An 18,767-nucleotide genomic window follows, 5' to 3' on the forward strand; every position below is an offset into this window, starting at 1 on the left:
ACACACACTTATTCACACACTACAGGTTGCAAGGCGACAGTGCTAACCGATACGCCACCATGTCCCCGTAACCAACATTATTTGTATGAAAACACAAACGAGCTCCTGGTTGCTTCTTCAGAAGTAAGGACCGAACCCTGGCAGGAACGATCTGGCTGGTTCTGCCCTGAAAAAAAAATCCACCAATTTAAAATGAACAGTTTAATGTTTTATGTCTCACCTTTTTTATAGGCAGCACACATATCCTGGAGTTCCTGATTGCTCCTTGTCACTAGGATCTCAATTAAGGCGTGTTCATCTGTTCCAGCACCCTACACACACAGAAGTAGGAATCATTACACTGAAAAAATTGACACAAATTAGGTTATACAGTACTTTAATTCATCTGGATTTCATTCTTCCTAAAAGCATTTCACTGCATATTACACTGTGTACGGTTGTGTACATGATAAATAAACTTTGAATTTTATTCTGATCAACCTGTTCTATTAATTTGTTACTGTCTATCTGCCATTTGACCCTTGTCACAGACACCTACTACAATAACAGTTAAAATTGACAGGACAGAAGGACTTTCTGTTATGGCAGAAAATTAAGAGCTCCATAAGGGTGCCAAAACTTCCTATTTCGAGCCATCACAGGATCAGAGTGCAAATCTGGCTCTGTCGCACCTCCATGGCCTTCTTCATCATTTTGGCGTCGAACTCAGCCGGGGTCATCATCAGGCCCATGATGAGACGACACAGGTTCTTGGAGAGCTCTGACTTCAGGTCGGCCATGAGGTCCTGCAAAGAGCCGAAGATAACGAGATCAGCTCACCAGGACACGGCATGAGAACGCACGCTGCAGTGAAGAGGACGACTTACCCGGCCCAGCAGCGATTTGAAGACGTGCCTGATCTCCTGCCTCTGAGCGTTACTCCTGTTGGTAACGATGTTAATGATGGTGTCCTCGTCCGTTCCTGAACACACACAGGATTGTGAGGGATTGCTTAGGAGGTCAGGAGCTAATAGGTCCGGGCTCTTATACACAGACTTGTGAGTCCCACTTCTTTAAGGTATTTTGTTCTACATTTGAGATTTTAATCAATTCCTTAATTAATATATAAGTCTTAGCAAACTGCGGAGCACAAAATGTTAGCAAGTGAAACCATCATTAACATAGAGATATCTTATTAGATCATTATTGCCCAAAGATTAGATGATAGTAATAAATTAAGATAATATTTTGTTTAGAATATTTACAGATTATATTGGCGTATAACTTTTTCCAACAATCTCACTCACTCACTCATCTACACCGCAAATTCCATGCACACAGAGATGGGAATCGAACCCGGACCCTGGAGGTTCAAGGCGACAGTGCTAACCACTACACCACCGTGCTTTTTCCAGTGTTCAGTTAATTTAAAATTAGTATTATAACAAGGTTTATTGACTAAATTCCAGATATCTTCATCCCTTTAATATATACAGTATACACAGATCAGCCACAACATATGGCTGAATAACAAAGATTATCAATTAAATAGCCCTATAACTGGTAACAGGATCATGGGTCCAACAGGTCCAACCCATGGAGGCTCCACCCCACTACCCTCAGCACCCAATGAATGAATGCACCAACGTCCAGGTGCCAGACACCACAGGTCTTGTGGAGACCTAAAAACTAACCTTTTAACTAAAAGGACAATTAGTCTTCCTAATAAATAGTCTACCTAATAACTAATAGTCCAACAAGTCTTACAAATAACCAACAGGTCAATATCTAATAGAATAATCAGTCTACAGAATAACTAATAGTCAAAGTAAGAAATAGAAGTATTACAAGTCCAACAAATATCTCATAACTAACAGTATAATAACTAGTAGCATACTGTAACTTTCTTAGGTATTTACAGTAGGTTACCTTCCCACCTTAAAAATATTAATCAATGAATCAATCAATTGATTGATTACAATAATAATAATAATAATAATAATAATAATAATAAAACAAATTAAAACCCCCTTCCCAACAGTGTTTGACTGATAGTACTTCTAGTTGGTAACCTAGTGAACCAGTACAGTTCTAAAGATCTATTTAATGATGGAGACTTTAAAAGTTCCTTTGGATAAGGACGTCTGCCAAATGCCCAAAATGTAAATGTAAACTAGGCTAACTCATAACAAACATTCTAACAACTATATAGTTGTATATGTAGTTTAACTCATAAATATCAGTATAATAACTAGTGGTATAATTAGTCTAAATAAGAACTAAAAGTACAATAACTAATATTCTTACTCATCACTAACAGTATAACTACAGTATTTACAGTAACCTATAACTTACAGTATAATACCTAATAGTAATATACCTAGTCTAAATCGTAACCTTTTCCCCCAGGGCTTTGTCCATGTACACTAGGGGTCGCCACATCAGATCATTTGATCCCTGGGACAGGTGTTTTTCGGTCTAGATGCCCTTCCTGTCACATCCCACCTAATTTCTTCGGGTTCGGGACCGGCACTGCATCTCGGAGGATAGAATTGAGCAGTTCAGGTTAAGGCTACTACTAATAGTAGCCTCACTAATACTACTAATAGTCTACCTGACAATTTACAGTTTAGAGTAGAAATAAGAAGAGATCAAACCAATAATGTAACTAAATACATCATTTAAAACATTTTTGCTCTAGCTGAAGTCTAAATGCATCCATGCCTGGTAGAGAAGACAGTTTCTTAATTTTTTTATTGCAATCTTTTCTTGATAGAATATTGTCTTTCCTTTTTTATGTCAATAGCAGTATATAAGGAACAATCATGTTGTGATTTTATTACTTAGTGATGATTAGAATTTTGTTTAATGGGTACAGTAAAAGCCTGCCAACTTTGTATTATTATAAACTGTAGTGTAAGTGGGATGAAAATAAATAAAGGTCCTTTAGCTTACCAAAACCCTTCATGGCCTTCCTGAGATCTTGAGCATCACTGGCAGGGTCAAAGTCAGAGCAGGGGCGAATCGTTCCCCTTAACTGAGAGAGAGAGAGAGAGAGAGAGAGAGAGAGAGAGAGAGCGAGAGAGATGAAACCTTTCACATGCGATTAGTGCACAGAGAAACAGAATCCTGATCAGCCAACCATCTAAACACACACGCAGGAGTAATTAACATACACACACACAGACACATACACACCTGAACCCTATAGTATTTATATAATAGGTTCACACACACACACACACACATACACACACAGAGTATATATAATGTCTGTTATCAGGTAACACTGAAGATAGAAAGTGAGCCAGGTCATGTAACAAAGCTGTTATAGAAGATTGCTTGACCTTCCTGTCCCTCTCTCCACATGCATCTGTGTGTGTGTGTGTGTGTGTTTGTGTGTGTGTGTGTGTGTGTGTGTGTGTGTGTATGGATACCGACTGCAATGCATTTTTAATTCCTTGAAAAGTAAAGAACATGTGAATAAACATGGAGATGAAAGATGGTGGCGTTCAGGGTTGCCATATCTGCATAAAAAGCTCCACCAATAGCTTATAAAAATAAGACCCCAAACTAGTTAGATTTATATACGAGGTAATACAAGTTTCGAGACTAGTTTAGTAACACGCCAAAAAATGGGAGCACAAGGCCGCACACACACGCACAGGGAGAACTGTCCTTCATAAGACAGTGTGCCAAAAGACAAAAACCCATGTCGCACATCGGGGGCTGTGCGACTGGTTTTAAGGTGTTTGAGGGAGGACGTACGGCAAAAAAACCCACAGCTTGCAAGCATAGCTAATCTCAAAACTTTTTAACATCGCCTCGTAGTAAACCGACAGTGTAGGTGTATGTATGAGATGAGAGATGGGAGACGGATTATCTCAAATGGTACGGCTCCTGAATATTTCCAAGGCAACATAGTTTAGTGATGATTATTGTTTAGCCTGTCATAGAAGAATTTTTTTTTTAGAAGAAAAAAAAAGAGGAAAAAAATAGACTGATGTAACAATCAATAATTTATTATCATTATTATTAATAATTTACAAATTTTATATTATTGAGGCCCTCTAGTGGCGACACAAGGAAGTGATAGAAGCAAGTGTGTGTGTGTGTGTGTGTGTGTGCAGATTCCAAACCTGAACTTTGGTCATAGAGCTGATCTCCCACATCTTGTATGCGATCTGTGCAGCTTCAGGAAAAAACTCGCCTGCAACACTGAAAACACACACACACACACACACACACAGTGATTCAAAAACAATCCGCTCTGATCATTTAACCCACTTACCCCAATTGCCTGAAAGAAAAACAAAACAAACTTGAAATCATTCAACTTCTCATGACATTAGCCTGGATGCTAGTTAGCCTCATTTTGTAGCCCTGATACTTTTCACCCTGTTCAAAAGCAGAACGCAGCCTGTTAACAGATTAGCCTGGTAAAAATAAATAAATAAATAATTTTTTTTCCTGCATTTAAGCTAAAATGTTAAAATGATAAAATCTAAATGCCACCACAATCTTTACATCAAGCTAAAAGCTTCTTGTACTTGCTAGCTACATTAGCCTCTTAGCTCCTGAGCAAAACTATCCATATAACCATCCTCACACACATTGAAACAAACTTTGTTAAACATTATGCAGTTGACCACATTAATTATTATTTTTTTAAACACAAATGAATTTTTGTCATCAAACACTAGACAGTTGTCCATGTCCTAGGGGCATTATTGTAGGTGTATTGATGAGGTATAAATATATATAGCTCTTAATATTTTAATATTATTTAAAATACATGCTTAATTTGCATAAATCTATCTATCTATTTATCTATCTATAGATGGATAGATAGATAGATAGATATACACTACCGTTCAAAAGTTTTAAAACACTTTCTAACTCCATGATCGTTCCTGATTTTTATTTCTTTCTACATTGTAAAGGAATGCTGAAGGCGTCCAAAAAATGCATTAATCTCCTTTGAACAGTTGATATTGAGATGTTTCTGCTACTTTTGCTCTGTAAAGACTTCATAACGCCTCTAATCTGAGGTGCTGTTAATTGGTCATTTTTTAGGCAGATAACTCTAAATAAACTTTTATAGAACTATTACAGAAAGGCTGACCTCTGTGTCTTAAAATAACAACTAACTCTTGTTTTTCTTGTTGTTACGTAATTACCTAATTCCATATGTGTTATTTTATAGTTTTAAAATCCCCCAAAACAGTATTGTTGTAGAATGTAGAAAATAAATCACTAAACAAAAACAAAGAAATTTGCAAGTGTTCTAAAACTTTTGAACGGTAGTGTATATATATCGCCTTATTTTAGTGTCTGTTTTTACTCATTTTTTCCCTGTCACTCTGTGATGGTCAACCACATGTCCACCCTGTTACGGTGTGTACAATATGATGAAGTGAGAAAATGTCACAGTGTTAAAAATAATCATATACGGATAAAGTTCTTTGTCTGATTCACTTCTATGCTAAGCTGATTTTGCTCGCACATTGCATAGGGCTTACATCATATCACCTTGTTATTGTCCACCCTGTTATCACTGCATTCCTTACAGTGTGGACATGTCCTTAACAGGTTAAATGTCCTGGATACAATGTTTACAGTCTAATGCACAATTAGTTTTGAAATGTTTAACTTACTGCTTTTATAATAAAATTAAGTAAATAATAAAAAAAAAGACATTCCAGTCATTTAATTATGTACGTTGAGTCTAAACTCAGTAAGAGACACTTACTCATCATCTCCACCACACAGCTTGAGCAGCGTGCGCTTGTACTCTCCAGATGTGTCGTCCTGCACACATGTAGTAAGATTGGACAGTTTAATCCCTTGCTTTAAACACTTTAAACACAACATAGTGCTTTTGTCATTTCTTGCTTTCTTTTTTTCTACATTGTTAGACTTTTCTTGTTTAGCCGTATGAACTAATTTATGCATCACCTATATTAAACTTACTAAATTAATTTAATTAAATTGTATAAATATGTTATAAAGTCTTTCAGTTAATGAACTAGTTTATTAGTTAATCGGTATACAGTCAGTGTCCATAAGTATTTGGACAAGGACAGACTATTCATATTAATGCCTCTTTATACAACAGTTAATTGTTAATTGCCTGCACCAGAGTCATGCTGATAACCAGCGCAACAGCACTCCCTCTTTGTTTGATATTGCTTAAGTACACCACCACCATGGATTTAAAACGAAGCAATCAGGATGTGATTAGAGTGTAGACTTTCAGCTTTGATTCAATAATTGATTCAATATTGTTCAAACTAGCATAAAAATAAACATTAGGTTTATTTTTAATACTTGGATGCAAATTCTTCACTCTGAGGTCTGGAGCCCATGACGATCACTTCATTGCCTTTGGTTTACAGCAGCTTACCTTAAATTGCTGCTTGTTTGTGTCTCTTTCTGCATCTAGTTTCGACTTTATTAACTGAACGCAGATAACTGGGTTGACTGACTTGGCCTTTTAAGAATGTTTTATAATTAAGTTAATCTTAAACAAACAAATAAAAAACAATATTTTGTATACACCCCAATAATTAAAGCTGAACGTCTACACTTTAATCCCATCTAGTTTGATTCATGTGGCGGTGTAGGGAGGCAGAAATACCATAACTGTATCAGTGTCCAAATATTTATAGACCTGATTTTAATAAACTGAAAATGAAAAGAAACCAAAGGAAGTCTAAACTCTTGCTAAAGATTAAGGGTCTAACAATCTGACAGCGTGGAAAGCAAACAAATGAAATTAAATCAGTGTAGTTTAACCAGAGTAATTTAAAATTCAGTAATTCTTTGTATTATTAACATTGGACCTGACTCAAATCCTCGACACACCAGGTCACATTCTAAGACTCAGACGGCAGTCTCGGTTGTATTGTCAAATATGAAACTGTTGTCTTAGAGAACACTCCTACTCAATACGGTTTGCCGTAAAAAACTTGATCCTGATTATCCTGACTTAAATTAAAGATGAGTTTGATATCAGACACAGAATGTCCACAGATCTGTCCGGGAACCCTACAGGATGACGTCTGTGGGTTCTTGAGCGTCTGAAGGCGAGGTCGTTACCTGGATCATATTGTAAAGGGATTTCTCATAGCGCAGCCTGAAACACTCTCGGATGTCCAGCATGTCGATCTCAGAGCGGGAGATCATGATCCGGATCAGAGTGTTATCATCCGTACCTAATCCCTGTGTGAGAGATAAAGAGAGAGATTTTGTTTCTGGAAGGAGTCTCCATTTAGCATTTTGCTGTGGTATAAGCCAAAAGTATTCATACATGCGAGGGACGGGGAATCTGCAAAAACTGATTACCTTCATGGACTTGTAGAGACGCTTGGCGAAGAACATGGGACGACTGCGGACACACTGGACTGAGTGAGTGGAGAAGCAGAGAGTCGGGTCAGACTGGTTCAGCTGTAATGCGTGTTTATGTGTTTGTATGTGTGGAAGTGTGAACATCTTACCAACAGCCAGCATCAGCCTCTCAAAGTCTCCTGACAGCTCGCTTTTAATGCTGTCCTCGATGGACTTCTCGAAGAGCTCCTGGTACTTATCAAACACTGCAGAATACGTCACGATTGTGTTAGCATTTAATATTATTTTAGAAAAAAAGATTCTTTTTGAAAGTGCAGCATAAATGTGTGACATTCACCCAGCTGCAGGTGAGTCGTACTCCGGTTGCCCAAGAGCATGATGAAGATGGCCTCGTCTGTGCCCCACTGCTCCTCTCCGGCCGAGTAAAGGTGCTACACACACACACACACACACACACACACACATTCATTACCGGTGTTCTAAGTAAGCTGGCATGATGATAATGATGTTAAAGATGATGATGACTTCATTCGTCCTCACCTGTGCATCTTCTTCCACCAGATCTTCATACACCTCACCATCTTCATCTCTGGCACCCTGATAAGCCAACACAAGATTGTTACACATACAATACTACAGCCAGATACACACACCATAAATGATGGAAACCAACCATAAAGTTCCTGATGGAATAGAAATGGATTTCTGTTCCTTCTTCTGCACTTGAAATCCGTTTTATATGAAACTAACAAGTTATTTCTTATGACTTTTTTCTTTTTTCAAAAAACTGATTTCTTAAGCTACCTGGATCAAAGCGACCAGCATCTTCTTAAAGTGTCCTGATGTGTCTCCCACAATGTCCTCCTCCAGGTCCCGGCCATACGCTGGAGACAACAACATCAAAAAAACATCATGCGGCATCAGTTTTTTCAAAATATACATGAAGCATTAACCCACCGAAAACTCACCGTCTTTGTACGCCGCCACCATGCAGCGGATCTGTTGGTTCGTCCTTGAGGCGAGGAGTTCAATCAGACATCTCTCATTAGTGCCGGCTCCCTGTAACCAGGACAATCAAACACGTTAATCTGAACTCAATAAGGGGGTCACAGTTCAAACAGTGCACAGAAAGAGGATGAGGATGACGCAGAACCATCATGACCGTCTCACAGCACACGGCTGGTGATTTTTCCATCAGCGCGTTAGAAGCTTGAGAATCCCGTTAGCATTGAGCGAGCTGATTTGCAATCCATGCAGTATCGTAGAGAGCAGTGAAAAAAGTGCTACCTGTGAGATTCACTTTACAGAGCATCAGCTTTCATTTCAGCTCATTTGCACACATCAATTATAAATTAAGTAGGAATAAATTTTTTTTTGGTAACTACTATATGGGATCAGATACATTTTATGACAGAAAATATCACAATCAATATTTGCCAGTTATAATAAATACTTTAATTTTGCAAATAAAGTTAAATACATGTGGATACATTTGCATAGATAAAAGCAATCTCTAGTCTTTTAATGATTAAATACCTATTTTTTCTGCATTTTTCTGCAATTCCTTTTACAGTTTTTACTATAAAATTATAAACTTTTTGGAAATCTTTGCTGAAATATCTTGAAAATATTTACATTTCGAAAGAAATAAAATGCAGTTAAACATAGTCAGCATGGTTTAATATTACAAACCGCAGTGCTGACGTGTTTAATCTTTACAATGGTTATTCGACGTACGCATATGTTCTGTATGCATGAGTACTTTGGATATAAATAGATACTGGAACTACACATTTATAATTTTATAATATAATTTATTAATTATACAATATATTATATCTATAAACTGTATGTAGTCACTTTTCCTGAAAATCTTTCCCAAAAGATAATAGTCACATGTGTCACACCTTGTATTTGTGTAGCAAGTGTTTCTATCTAAACTGAGATATGTTATTCATAACCTGACTGCGTTGTTCACTTACCGCACCCTAAAGGCAGCATTAACGGAGCAGAATCACAAAGAGAGCAGTCAGTGACACACACACATACACGTACACACATTAATACAAGACGTGTTTGAGTCAAACTGGGACTTATTTTCTGTATAGAATAACGACACAGTTATAAGAGAAAAACTCCCTTTATTACTCTATATAATCCCCTGCTACACTAATGCACGTATCCCAGTGTTTCACTAGTGCTTGGACACCATCAGGATAGAAAGTTTTGCTGGAGAGACTGAAACGCTGGCCTCCCAGGAACTCCTTTAATGTCCATGTGAGGCTATGACATGTGGAAATGGTTTGGAGTAAGGTCAGACCTGTCTGTATGGCAATAACTCCCAGTCGAGTGCCGGTAATGTGCGAATGGTGTTGGGTGAACAAGTTATCCTTCGATTTTGTAAGGATACTTGCAGAATGTTCACAGGGGCTCGGCGCCACCTCAGCCAGGATCTTCATTCCCAGACGTACGGCCTTCTTTACATTTTTTTTTCACTTGTCAAATGTTTTACTGCGGCTACCAGTCTTCTGTAAATATCAATCAATGAATATTGTCCATAAATGTCATCACAAGTCCCGGTTTGACTTGAACAAACCTTGTATAATGTCCAGCTCGCACAGGAAAATGTGTGAGACAAAGAAAAAGAAAGAAACGAAAAGAGCTGTTTATGATATTTTTTCTCAGAAAAGAAAAGAAAAAGACTGGAAAAGAAAAAAATCAACAAGTGAACACGAACAAAACACAGAAATACACAGCATGCAAAAAAAAAACCCACTGACAATGCCAATGGACCGGCGGACACTGGGGTAGAAGTTCTTAGCTCTTTTTAGTTCTTATTATGTATCAGGTAAAGGAACAGACCTGAAGGGCATTACCTCATACTTATTATACCTTCAAAGGCGTCATACATAGAACATATATATATACATATACATAGTAGTATATATACATAGTTCTATATATTTCTTTCATATAGAACTAAGAATTGATGAAAAAAGTGTGTGTAAACAGTAAAACGTAATGAAAAACAAACAAAAATCCACGCTACATGGCAAAAATAAACAGATCCAAAGTCCAAACCTGTACTATAATAGGGAAAGCCAAACCCTGACATGCACAGCATGCAGAGACTCTTAGCAGCTCCCGCAGTACACCAAGCGCTCGATGGAATTCGGTCTCAGTCACGTTCCAGTGTTTTCTTACCTTGATTGCGTCCTTGATCTCTTTGGCATCGTGATATGCGGGGGGTCTCATTAAACTCACAATCAGACGCTCGAACTTGCCCGTCAGTTCATACTTCAGATCAGCGATCAAATCCTTAATTAGGAACATTAAAGGGATAAAAACTGATTTTTTGAAAATTGTAAAAGCAAATAATTTTTTGAAAGAAGAAATTTACGTCAGTAACTTCATTATCATTATATCCTATTATTATTTCCACTAGAAAAATGTTGCCATTCAGTTCAAATCAGTTTGAGCAATTTTATTCTTTAAAGAATTTGTAGAATATACAGAACTGCAGTGTTATATTTCTGTCTGAACAGGACATATTTAATTTCCGACCATAAAAATGTGTCTGTGATGCTGTGTTTAAATGAATGCGGTTGTATAAAGAAATAAACCACATGGCGAACACATTATAAAGTCTTCCTTAATCTAAGAGGCTTTTCAATGCTGGAGATGATCCAGTACCTTGCCATAGAGTGATTTGTAGGCAGTGCAGATTTCCTGTCTCTGCGCGTTGCTTCTGGAGGTGACCAGGTCCAAAATGGCTTCCTTGTCACTCCCTGAAATCACAGAAATATAATTTGTTTGCGTAATATTGGATCTTGTATTATTTCTAGATAATGTGTCTGTTTTTTTAAGCCATGTGGTAGACGCTATAATCTTTTTAATTATTACAGTCTAAATCAAGCATAGTAAAGAAAAAACATCAACATCCTCCAAACTAATCTTTATCTACTTGAGGTGTAGAGTTTGGCCAAATACCACAGAACAAATACTTCTTTTCCAGGACAAAACAACAATACTTTACTAAAACACTCTTATAATAAAGGTTTATTATAAGTGTATTGACTTTACTGCGACTGTCTCTCCTGTCTCACGTTCGATGTGACTGTCTTTCATTTAAAATGTCTCGCCTTTAATATGTCTGTCTCTCCTATAAAGAAACTCTTTCCTTGAATGACTCTCTCATTTGTTAGTCTCTCCTTTATTGTCTCTCTTTTATGTAACTGTCTCTTTAATATGAGCCTCTCTGCTTTAATATGACTGTCTCTCATTTAATGACCTTTTCCTCATCAACATGACTGTCTCTCCTTTATTGTCTCTCCTTTAGTGTGCCTGTCTCTCATTTAATATGTCTCTCTCCCTTAATATGACTGTCTCTTCTTTAAGGAGACTGTCACTCCTTGCATTACTCTCTCCTTTAATATGACTGTCTCTCATTTAATGACTTTTTCCACTCAATGTGACTGTCTATATTTTATTGTCTCTCCTATAATGTGCCTGTCTCTCATTTAATATGTCTCTCTCCTTTAATATGACTGTCTCTCCTTTAAAGAGACGGTCTCTCTTTGTATTACTTTCTCTTCTTTAATATGACTGTCTCTCCGTTAATGCCTTTTTCCCCCTCAATGTGACTGTCTCTCCTTTATTGTCTCTCCTTTAATGTGTCTGTGTCTCATTTAGGGAGACTGTCACTCCTTGCATTACTCTTTACCCCTTTAATGTAGCTGTCTCTTTGATGAGTCTCTTTGCTTTCATATGACTGCCTCTCTCTCTCAATGAGACTGTCTTACGTTATTTAATGGTCTTTAATGAGATTGTCTCTCCTTAAACATGTCTCTTCCCTAATGCAACTGCCTCTTCTTTAACACTACAGTATCTCCTTTAATGTAGCTACATCTCCTTTACTGCAACTGTCCCTCCTTGCAATGTCACATTATCTACTTTAATGCCACAGTATCTCCTTTAATAAATCTGTCTCTTTTTTAAAATGACTGTGTCTCTCATAATGACAGCTATTTCCCCTTGTGTAAAAAGTATAGTTATGAATTTGCATCATGAATTCCAACAACTGCCTTTAGACTTCCATGATAATTAAGTTAAAAGTAAAACTTCCCTCAGAGGTTTACGGAGGAGTGTATTGAAAGTGTTGATCGTGATGAATCCAAACCTTGCACACCATCACCCAGATGTGGTGGGAAAAAAGACACTATAATTAACAGACCAAAAGTGAGAATTAGTATTGGGCACAGCTTCTCACCAAAGCCTTTCATGGCATTGTAGAGAGCTTCAGCATCGCTGTTAGCATTGAATCCTGGGAAATCTTTCACTGTGCCTCGGAATCCCTAAAAACAGAAAGAGCGAAATTCACATTTAGATTTTGATGGTATTCTGTGGGTGATTAGTGTTTTTCTCATTTCAGATTGTCATGAACAGAGATGGAAGGTAAATGAGTAGATTTACTTTGTACACACTTCACATACAGTATCTGTACTTCACTTGATTAGTTTTATTAGAAGATACTTTTACTCTACTCTACATCGTTGAGTTTCATAACAACAGTTGTGTTTAGTATTTCATTTCGGCACTTGCTGACTATAATGCACAACTGTGTGATTAGCCTTTCCTTTGAGACACGCCAAATAGTGCAACAGGTGTTTGGAATCAGAAGCTGAGACAGTGGAGAAAATAGCACATTCATAATAAGAGAGAGAAAGTAAGAGAGAGAGAGAGAGAGAGAGATTTTTACCATAAAAAAGTCTACTGTGAACTAATACAAGCCCTGTACTTGAGACGCCAGTGAATTTCAAGTTCATTTTCTACACAGGTAAATGGAGGACTTCTACTTTTACTTGAGTAATATTTGCCCTAGGGAGTCTTTACTTTCACTTAAGTAGAGGATTTGTTTATTTTGCCCACTTCTGGTCATTAATAGGGTGGAGAGAGAGAGAAGTTTCCACAAATAGTAACGCAGGCGCAAATAATTTAAGTACTGTAATGAAAAAATAAAAACCAGGCATCAACGAGTGTCTGTTTGTAGACTAGATCCAGGCCTGGAAAGTACTGTACTTCAGTGGAATGAAGTACTTGAATGAAGTTAAAGGCAGCTAAAGGCAGCTCACAGGCCCGCAGACTCCATACAGGGATAAAGTCAAAGAAAGGAAATCAGGGTCCATGTTCGATTCCCACCTCGGGGTTAGTGTAAATAGAGTTTGCGTGTTCTCTCCGTGCTTGGTGGGTTTTCTCCTATAGTCCGAAGAAATGCCTGTAGTGTGAATATTGACCAAAGGTCCTACCATGGTCAAAAAAGGTGAAATACTGTAAATACAATGGTAAACACTATTGGCCTCCACGGTTCCTAGTTGGACTATGGAAGTTCCTAGATGGATGGATGGATGGATGGATGGAAAGTAACTACAGTAATATATAATATACTTAAAGTGTATGTTTATTTTCCTTGTGTTAAACTCTGGGGGTAAAAGCAGTAGCCTGAAGCCACACTGCAAAGATGTTCAGGTGACTAAGGCTCTAGGATGTTATGATGATATAAAGATGTGAGGAGCCGGGTTCAAGCCCTGCCGTTGGTGTGTTGCCAGACCTCATACTACCAAACCACCGCATGCAGTGCCGATCCGAAGCCCGAAGCCCGGGTAAAAATGGGAGAGTTGTCTCAGGGCAACCAAGTTGTGTGCGGATTGGATGGTCCCATGTGGCGACCCCTGGATGGGAGCAGCCAAAAGAAAGTTGTTGTCTGTTGCCATTCACTTATGTTAGCTTCTTCAATCCAAAAGAAGGAATTCTTTATTCAAAAAAAAGGAATTTTATGGATTGTTACAATTTTATAAATATTTTTAAATAATATCGCTTTTAAAAATAGATAAATTTTCGATTTTAAAAAACAGATAACTCGGCCTTAATGAAATTTTGATGATCGCTCTTGTTTGGCGAACGTGCGGGGGATCGCTCGGTGTTTCCTCTCACAAATCAATACTCAATAATGCAGATGCTTTGCATGAGCCAGCACACACTCACACACACACACACACACACACACACATTGTATCTCACACAGAGGTCATCAACAATGAGCCAGTGTCATGTGACTCTATGTACCATATTAAGACAAAAGCACTATTTTCATGACCCTTGTGACCGAGACTCCAATCCAAGCCATAAGAGAGTAAGATGAGCTGCTGGGTAACATGAGATACACTAAAGTATAAGTGTCTACTTACAAAACACAATATTAAATATTAAAATATATATTAGAGAGAATATATATAAAATTAAAAAAGGATGCAGACTCAAACAGGGGGCGTGGCCTAAACTTTTATAGCAGAGACCGGACATTAAATTGTATATGATTTAACCAATATACTGTTTTTATTAGTGCTGCACAATAAATCGCATAACAATCTAAATCACAATATGGACCCATGCAAATATATATGAACATAAGCCTGATATTTATTACAGGTAGTATACACATAGTCAGGAATTGCTTTTCAGATGCTAAAAAATATTGGCAAATATTCTCTTAACGTGATCAGTTGTGCCAACATTTTCTGTGGTTTAAATCACAATTGCAATATGTGTAATGTTTTTTTTTTTTTTTATAAAAATCTTCCAGCCCTAGTTGTATATAAAAACACATCGTACATCAAGTGAAATTCTGAATATCTGTACTGTACATACAGTATGTTTTCATTTCTGAATAAGATTTAAGGAACACATACACACCCATTCAACACTACAGACAATTTAAGAACATTAATTAGCCTAACCTGCATATCTTTGGACTGTGGGAGGAAACTGGAGAACCCCACCGAGCGCAGGGAGAACATGGAAATCTATGCACACATATGGGAATCGAGCCTTGCCGCGAATCGAACCCGGACTCTAGAGGTGCAAGGCGACAGTGCTAACCACTACACCACCATGAGCTGGGCAAAAAAAAGGGATTAGTGTGAGAAGTCTACACAAGAGACTAGGAGTACGTCTGAAAGAACTGGAGTGATCCACGGCTTGGATCCGAGAATATCCCAGAGTCTGAACACTCCACTTTTTTATTTTTAAGCTATAAAATCCCATTTGAAGGCTGAGCAAACATGAAGGAAAATGTTCTCTAGTGTGATGAGACACAATTGCACTTCTTTCGCCAAAAATGGTATGTCAGGATCCAGATGTGTGAAGCTGACAGACAGAGACACATCCCAAAAAACTGATGACAATGTTCGACAGATTTTATAAATTAATAAATAGTTAAAAATCCAGAATTTTCGTCTATTTCAGCAGCTCCTAGTTTTAAGGAACCAAAATGTGCAGAAGGTCAAGTGGGGTGAATACTTCTGCATGGCGCTGCACATAGCAGTCGTGAATTCCCATGTTGAGAGATATGTTTTTTTTTTTTTTAATAACTCCTCCTTCCACATTGTAGGCGCTCCTAAAAGTCTCCAGTCGGACACATGAAGCATGAACGCTAGGAACGGAGAGCAAACAGCTGACACCTGTCCAAGTCCACAGCTGTGCTATGGCTTCATCATTCAAAGCACAGTGGGTGCGTTTGTGTGTGTCTGAGTGTATGAGTCTCATCTTACTCATACGAGGCTATTCACCTCGTAGCAGAATCCTGTTTCTGCCTGACCGAGCACAAACTCTATATAACTGTGCATTTCTGCTTCTTTTTTCACTTCCTGTGCAAATCTTGCTCGCTTGGGAAAAAAAAAAGCTGAGAGCCAGAATCCTCCTCCCCCTTACAGGCACAGAGTTTATCTGTCAAGGCCCACTTTCAATAGGACAGCTGGGGGGACGTACGCCATAACAGAGCCCTTAGCAACTGTGACTTTGGTAAACAAACCTCCCACCACCCACACACTAGCTAAGAAAGATCACAAAGAAGAAGAAAGATGATGTGAAAAAGACATGCAGCGGTGGACGAATGTGTGATCTGGGTGATTTCATGACTGGGGTGCCATTTCTATTGCACTATTAGTGCAATTACAAACATTTACGTGAAATAAACGTAAATGTAGAGACATAACCTGAATCATTAAAAATCATATAATTGTTGCATGTTAAGCTATTTAATAGGAGATAAATAAGGACAAACAATAGGAGTGAAATACAAGGGGTGTTCAAGTCAAACTGGGACTTTTGATTGCGCAGGATAATGGAACACACTTATGAGAGTAAAAACTCCCCTTAACGCTTTGATATAATCCCCTAATGCACTTAAAAGTTTTCTGAGTATGCCCGAGCCACAATCTGCCAGGACTGCCTGCCTGCTTCACATCTGAAACACTGGCCTCCCAGGAACCCCTTTGATGGCCCAAACATGTGGAAACGGCTTGAAGCGAGGTCAGACTGTACGAGGGATGTAGCAGTAACTCCCAACCGAGTTCCTGTAACTTTCAAGTGGTCTTATCCATCACTTTTCAAGGATCAGGCGTCCCATTCGCTGCACAAGTACATTCTACTATCGAGTTAAGGGTTTCCAGACTCTTAGACAAAGGACAAAAAAAAACACTGACACTATACATCATCATTGATTCATTCATTTATTATTGTTTCTAAAACAGACAATCCCCAAAGGTTTTAAATTTGTAGTTAAGCCTTAAACCACTGCAGAAGGTCCATGTCCACCCACGGCTGACTTAATTAAGACAGGACATGCTATAAACCCTGTGTGTGTGTGTGTGTGTGTGTGTGTGTGTGTGTGTGTGATTCCATACTGTCCCACTGTTCCCGGTCCTGCTCAGTTAGGAGAAACACACACTGTACACCCGAGCATGCAGAGTGCAGCAGAAATGCAGTGCAGTGACTCAGCAATAATCAGTCTCAGGATCTCAGCATCATTTCTTAAAAAGAAGCTTTGGTTTCACTTTGAATAAACTCACCTTGCCCATGATGTCTTTAATTGAAGGGTCTCAATGGAATGATGGACTACAATTGAACCTGGGAAAAAAGAAAATTTGCATTCTTATTTGTTTTGTAGTAGTCAGGTGACGGGCAGTCGAAGTATTCTCAGGGTTAGTAATACAAACATGCATAAAAAAAAAATAAAACAAATGCAATATACAGTGGATCATTTTTACACACAACTTGGCACAGGTATTTTTTTAACCTTGCTCGGGACTGGCATTGCATGCAGTGGATGGGTAGCATGGAGGGCGTGGCAGGTTGCCACACCCGGATCCTCAAATTGGGTGTCCTAATGCCCACCACTGCCCTAATACATACTGAAATCTTTATGGAGTCTCTTTAAACATGACTCCGCTACACATCTACAGAAATATTTCATTTTAAATTGTAACCTGTTCAATATCTATTATATCTGTTAAAATTACCAAAAATAACAGGAAAATGGGCTTAATTTTTTTTATTAACTGATATACTGTAGGTGTTGCACATGTTGGCAGAGGAACTTTTCTTTATCCTACTCAACATCAACAATAATGCATCGCTGAAACCAACTCTGAAATCCTCTATGAAAACAACTCCTGTCGTCAAGGTAACCAAACTGGTCAGTTGATAAATTAAATATAAAAAAGTGTTATGCCCACTTTTGCATTATGTTTGGTACAGCTTAATTCTGCTGGAAAATAAAGATCCGTAACCAGGGGTTTATTAAAAGCAAGAAAGAAAATGACATTTACGAGAGAGTACAGTTGGATATGAAGCTTTTAGGACCAAATAAGACCAGGTTCATTAACATAAAAATGAATCAGTGCATCTATGGAGTTCATTTATTCATTCATTTATTCATCCTTAGTAATCTATTAGTTTGAGCAATTGGATATCTATCTCAAACTAAATTTACCTATTTTTCTATAAATATACCACCCTTTAGAGCAGTTACTTCCTCAGGATTAGGGTTTAAGACAATAAGACTTACCTAAACCTACAAATCTCTATCTTTATTTATTTAATGTTTCAAATATTCATATTTAAGTTCAGATTTAAATCCTACATAGCACATTACTGAGCTTTTTGTACATAAAATAATTAAAAGCAAAAAAAAAAAGGGTATGGCCACGCCCATTTTAGATGTAGAACTTTTGTTGCGATTCTATAAACATCATGATTTTGTAAATATCCTAATTCTGTATTTTTTATCAGATTTTATTTTAATAAAAAATATTAAAAAAAAAACATAACACACAGGTGTCTGTGCCATGTGAATGATTTAGAGTTCGCCACCTGCAGGATTATAAAATTCAAAATTAATTTTTTATTCCTTCGTGACCTTCGTGAGAAATAAGGAAATAAGGGAGGCAAATGGCAATAAATTTTTTTTATTTTATTCGTCACATACACATTCATAGTGTGATATGAAGTGACTAAAAAAAATATATATATATATATATATATATATATATATATATATATATATATATATATATATACCTTTAGCTGTAAAAAATGTTTTT

The 18,767-nt window shown here is 37.5% G+C and overlaps 1 protein-coding gene across 2 annotated transcripts in view; it reads right to left on the reverse strand.

The window, feature by feature from the left end:
* anxa6 (annexin A6) overlaps positions 1–18,767 on the reverse strand; it is a 32,552-nt gene that overhangs the window by 12,225 nt on the left and 1,560 nt on the right. For both annotated transcript variants that reach the window (XM_053476218.1, XM_053476209.1), the window contains exons 2-18: positions 17,235–17,292; positions 12,599–12,683; positions 11,023–11,117; positions 10,534–10,647; positions 8,298–8,388; positions 8,134–8,213; positions 7,870–7,926; positions 7,667–7,760; positions 7,479–7,574; positions 7,327–7,385; positions 7,081–7,203; positions 5,732–5,790; positions 4,119–4,197; positions 2,935–3,016; positions 867–961; positions 672–785; positions 221–311 (exon numbers count right to left, since the gene is read on the reverse strand). In XM_053476218.1, coding sequence (XP_053332193.1) covers positions 221–311; positions 672–785; positions 867–961; positions 2,935–3,016; positions 4,119–4,197; positions 5,732–5,790; positions 7,081–7,203; positions 7,327–7,385; positions 7,479–7,574; positions 7,667–7,760; positions 7,870–7,926; positions 8,134–8,213; positions 8,298–8,388; positions 10,534–10,647; positions 11,023–11,117; positions 12,599–12,683; positions 17,235–17,243 — 1,423 coding nt within the window. In that variant the 5' untranslated portion in view covers positions 17,244–17,292. The remainder of the gene's footprint in view (positions 1–220; positions 312–671; positions 786–866; positions 962–2,934; positions 3,017–4,118; positions 4,198–5,731; positions 5,791–7,080; positions 7,204–7,326; positions 7,386–7,478; positions 7,575–7,666; positions 7,761–7,869; positions 7,927–8,133; positions 8,214–8,297; positions 8,389–10,533; positions 10,648–11,022; positions 11,118–12,598; positions 12,684–17,234; positions 17,293–18,767) is intronic.

The sequence above is a fragment of the Clarias gariepinus genome, chromosome 2, assembly GCF_024256425.1.
Source record: "Clarias gariepinus isolate MV-2021 ecotype Netherlands chromosome 2, CGAR_prim_01v2, whole genome shotgun sequence".
Classification (NCBI taxonomy): domain Eukaryota; kingdom Metazoa; phylum Chordata; class Actinopteri; order Siluriformes; family Clariidae; genus Clarias; species Clarias gariepinus.